General features: G+C 38.3%; 1 protein-coding gene across 1 annotated transcript; it reads right to left on the bottom strand.

Annotated features, from left to right (window-relative positions):
* Nucleotides 1-1,256: 1,256 nt before the first annotated feature.
* LOC136827083 (uncharacterized) lies at nt 1,257-1,763 on the bottom strand. Its single transcript, XM_067084837.1, has one exon. The coding sequence runs from the start codon at nt 1,761-1,763 to the stop codon at nt 1,257-1,259; it is 507 nt and encodes a 168-aa protein (XP_066940938.1).
* Between the last annotated feature and the right edge of the window lie 276 nt (nt 1,764-2,039).

Raw genomic sequence — 2,039 nt, 5'->3', positions numbered from 1 at the left:
GACCGCAAGTCATCGTTTCTCTCAAATACCTTTCAAACTAATTATTTGATCGAAATGGTACCTTGACACAGTGCAAAAGACACCTCCCGCTAATTTTTGGTAATATAGTGCAGTGTCAAATGGTGTTAGTTAAGGCGTTTACTCTTGACTATTAAAGGCAAAGTCGCGTGAGTCAGCAGGCCTAAATTGCGCAATAGAACATCCGCCACCCCCTCCAGATAGGAAAGGGGGGCCGGAGATGAGGAGGCCAGAAAAGTGGGTTGAGAGAGGGATGAGGAGGGGAAGGGAGAGGGAGGGATGGGATGGGGATAAAGGACGTTTGAATGCATAGTTTGACGATGCTTGGCAACACCATGTAAGTCATGAGTAAACGCCTTAACTTAAACTAAAAATTAGCGGGAGGTCTTGTACACTGTCAAAGTACCGTTTCGATCAAATAATTAGTTTGAAAGATATTTGAGAAAGACGATGACTCGCAGTCCCTGAAATGGATAGAAAATGCCTAACTATGAAGATCTGATCACGGGAACCCCGCCCCTTTCTAAAATCGACCTGTTCATCCCTCAAAGTACCCTCAACCACTGGCTCCAACCTATTCAACAATACAGAAAATTTTCAAGGCTGCAGGTGACAAAGTGATTCCCCTCCAATTACCACACCTGCTCAGATCTTTCTTTGGAACTTTAATGATCACACCATTCTTTCAACCTGATGGTATTATACCTGTCACCCATATCTCATTGAATAATATCTTCAAGACAAATACTAATATATCCTCCTCCACTTTAAACATTTCCGGGAATAAACCATCCTCTCTTGGTGCCTTATAATTCTTTAATTGTTTTACTGCCCTATCTACTTCTTCTAGCCTAATCTCACCTTCATCAATATCTAAATCTTCCTGAGCAGGCAGTATATCCTCTTCTGGTAGGAGGGGTGGGGAGGGACTGGTCTATTAAGAAGTGCTCTTTCCATCTATATCTGATTTCAACATTTTTGGTCAATAAATTACATTCCATATCCCTAACGGGGATATCCTTACGCTTACCAACACTGCCACTCAGCTCTCCAATTGCTTTATATGCTATCCTTTTTTACTCTGACCATTATTTTTATTTATTAATTTTTCAATTTCCGCGGCCTTTTCATTAACAGATCTTCTTTTACCTCTCTTAGTTAGTCTTTTAACTTCTGAATCCAAACTCAAGTACTTAGTTCTTGCTAATTCAAAATTTTCCATCATTAACAAAATGCATCTAACTCCTCAATTTTGCCTCACACCTCTTTTTGATCATATCCCATGTTTCCTGAGACATCCCTATCTTTTTCCTCAATCTGAGTCTCCTTCTGATCGTACAACCAGCAGCCTCATGTAAAGCTTTATTCACATCGCCCGACATCTCATCCACACTTCTCCCTTCCTCCTCCAATGTTTCCAACACCAAAAACATGTGTCTGCATTCTGTTCTAAATTCCTTCTTTTCCTCTCCTTCCCTTCTAAGCATATCAGTATCGTACCTATCAACAACAGGTTTTCCTTTCCTCTGACTTTTGAGCTTAAGTCTCATTTTTGCAACTCTGAGTTGATGGTCACTACCAATATCTGCTCCCCGATTAACACGAACATCTAGCAAAGAGCTTTTATGCCTTTTACTAACAGCAATATGACCAATCTGATTTTTATATTTTCTACACGGTGACACCCATGTCGTCTTGTGTATATTGTGATGTTGAAAAAGTGTGCCCCCCAATGACCAAGTCATTTGCTAGACAGAAATTCTCAAATCTTACTCCATTTTCATTCATCCTTCCAATTATATATATATATATATATATATATATATATATATATATATATATATATATATATATATATATATATATATATATAATAATGTGTGTGTTTGTATGTACTGTATGTACGAGTGTTTATGTGCAGACAGAAATATTTACACACTGAGTGTTTCTTTTGTGTATGCTGACACAACAGAACCAATATCTGTTTCGTTACCATTTAGTCGTTTCAAAAAGAGAATGTT

The sequence above is a fragment of the Macrobrachium rosenbergii genome, chromosome 41 (genome assembly GCF_040412425.1).
Source record: "Macrobrachium rosenbergii isolate ZJJX-2024 chromosome 41, ASM4041242v1, whole genome shotgun sequence".
NCBI classification, from domain to species: domain Eukaryota; kingdom Metazoa; phylum Arthropoda; class Malacostraca; order Decapoda; family Palaemonidae; genus Macrobrachium; species Macrobrachium rosenbergii.
Note: the sequence above shows the minus strand (reverse complement) of the source record. Positions and strands in the feature narration are given on the sequence as shown.

Coding starts and splice junctions, on each gene's coding strand:
- LOC136827083 (XM_067084837.1), bottom strand. CDS start 1,763: ATGACTTGGTCATTGGGGGGCACACTTTTTCAACATCACAATATACAC.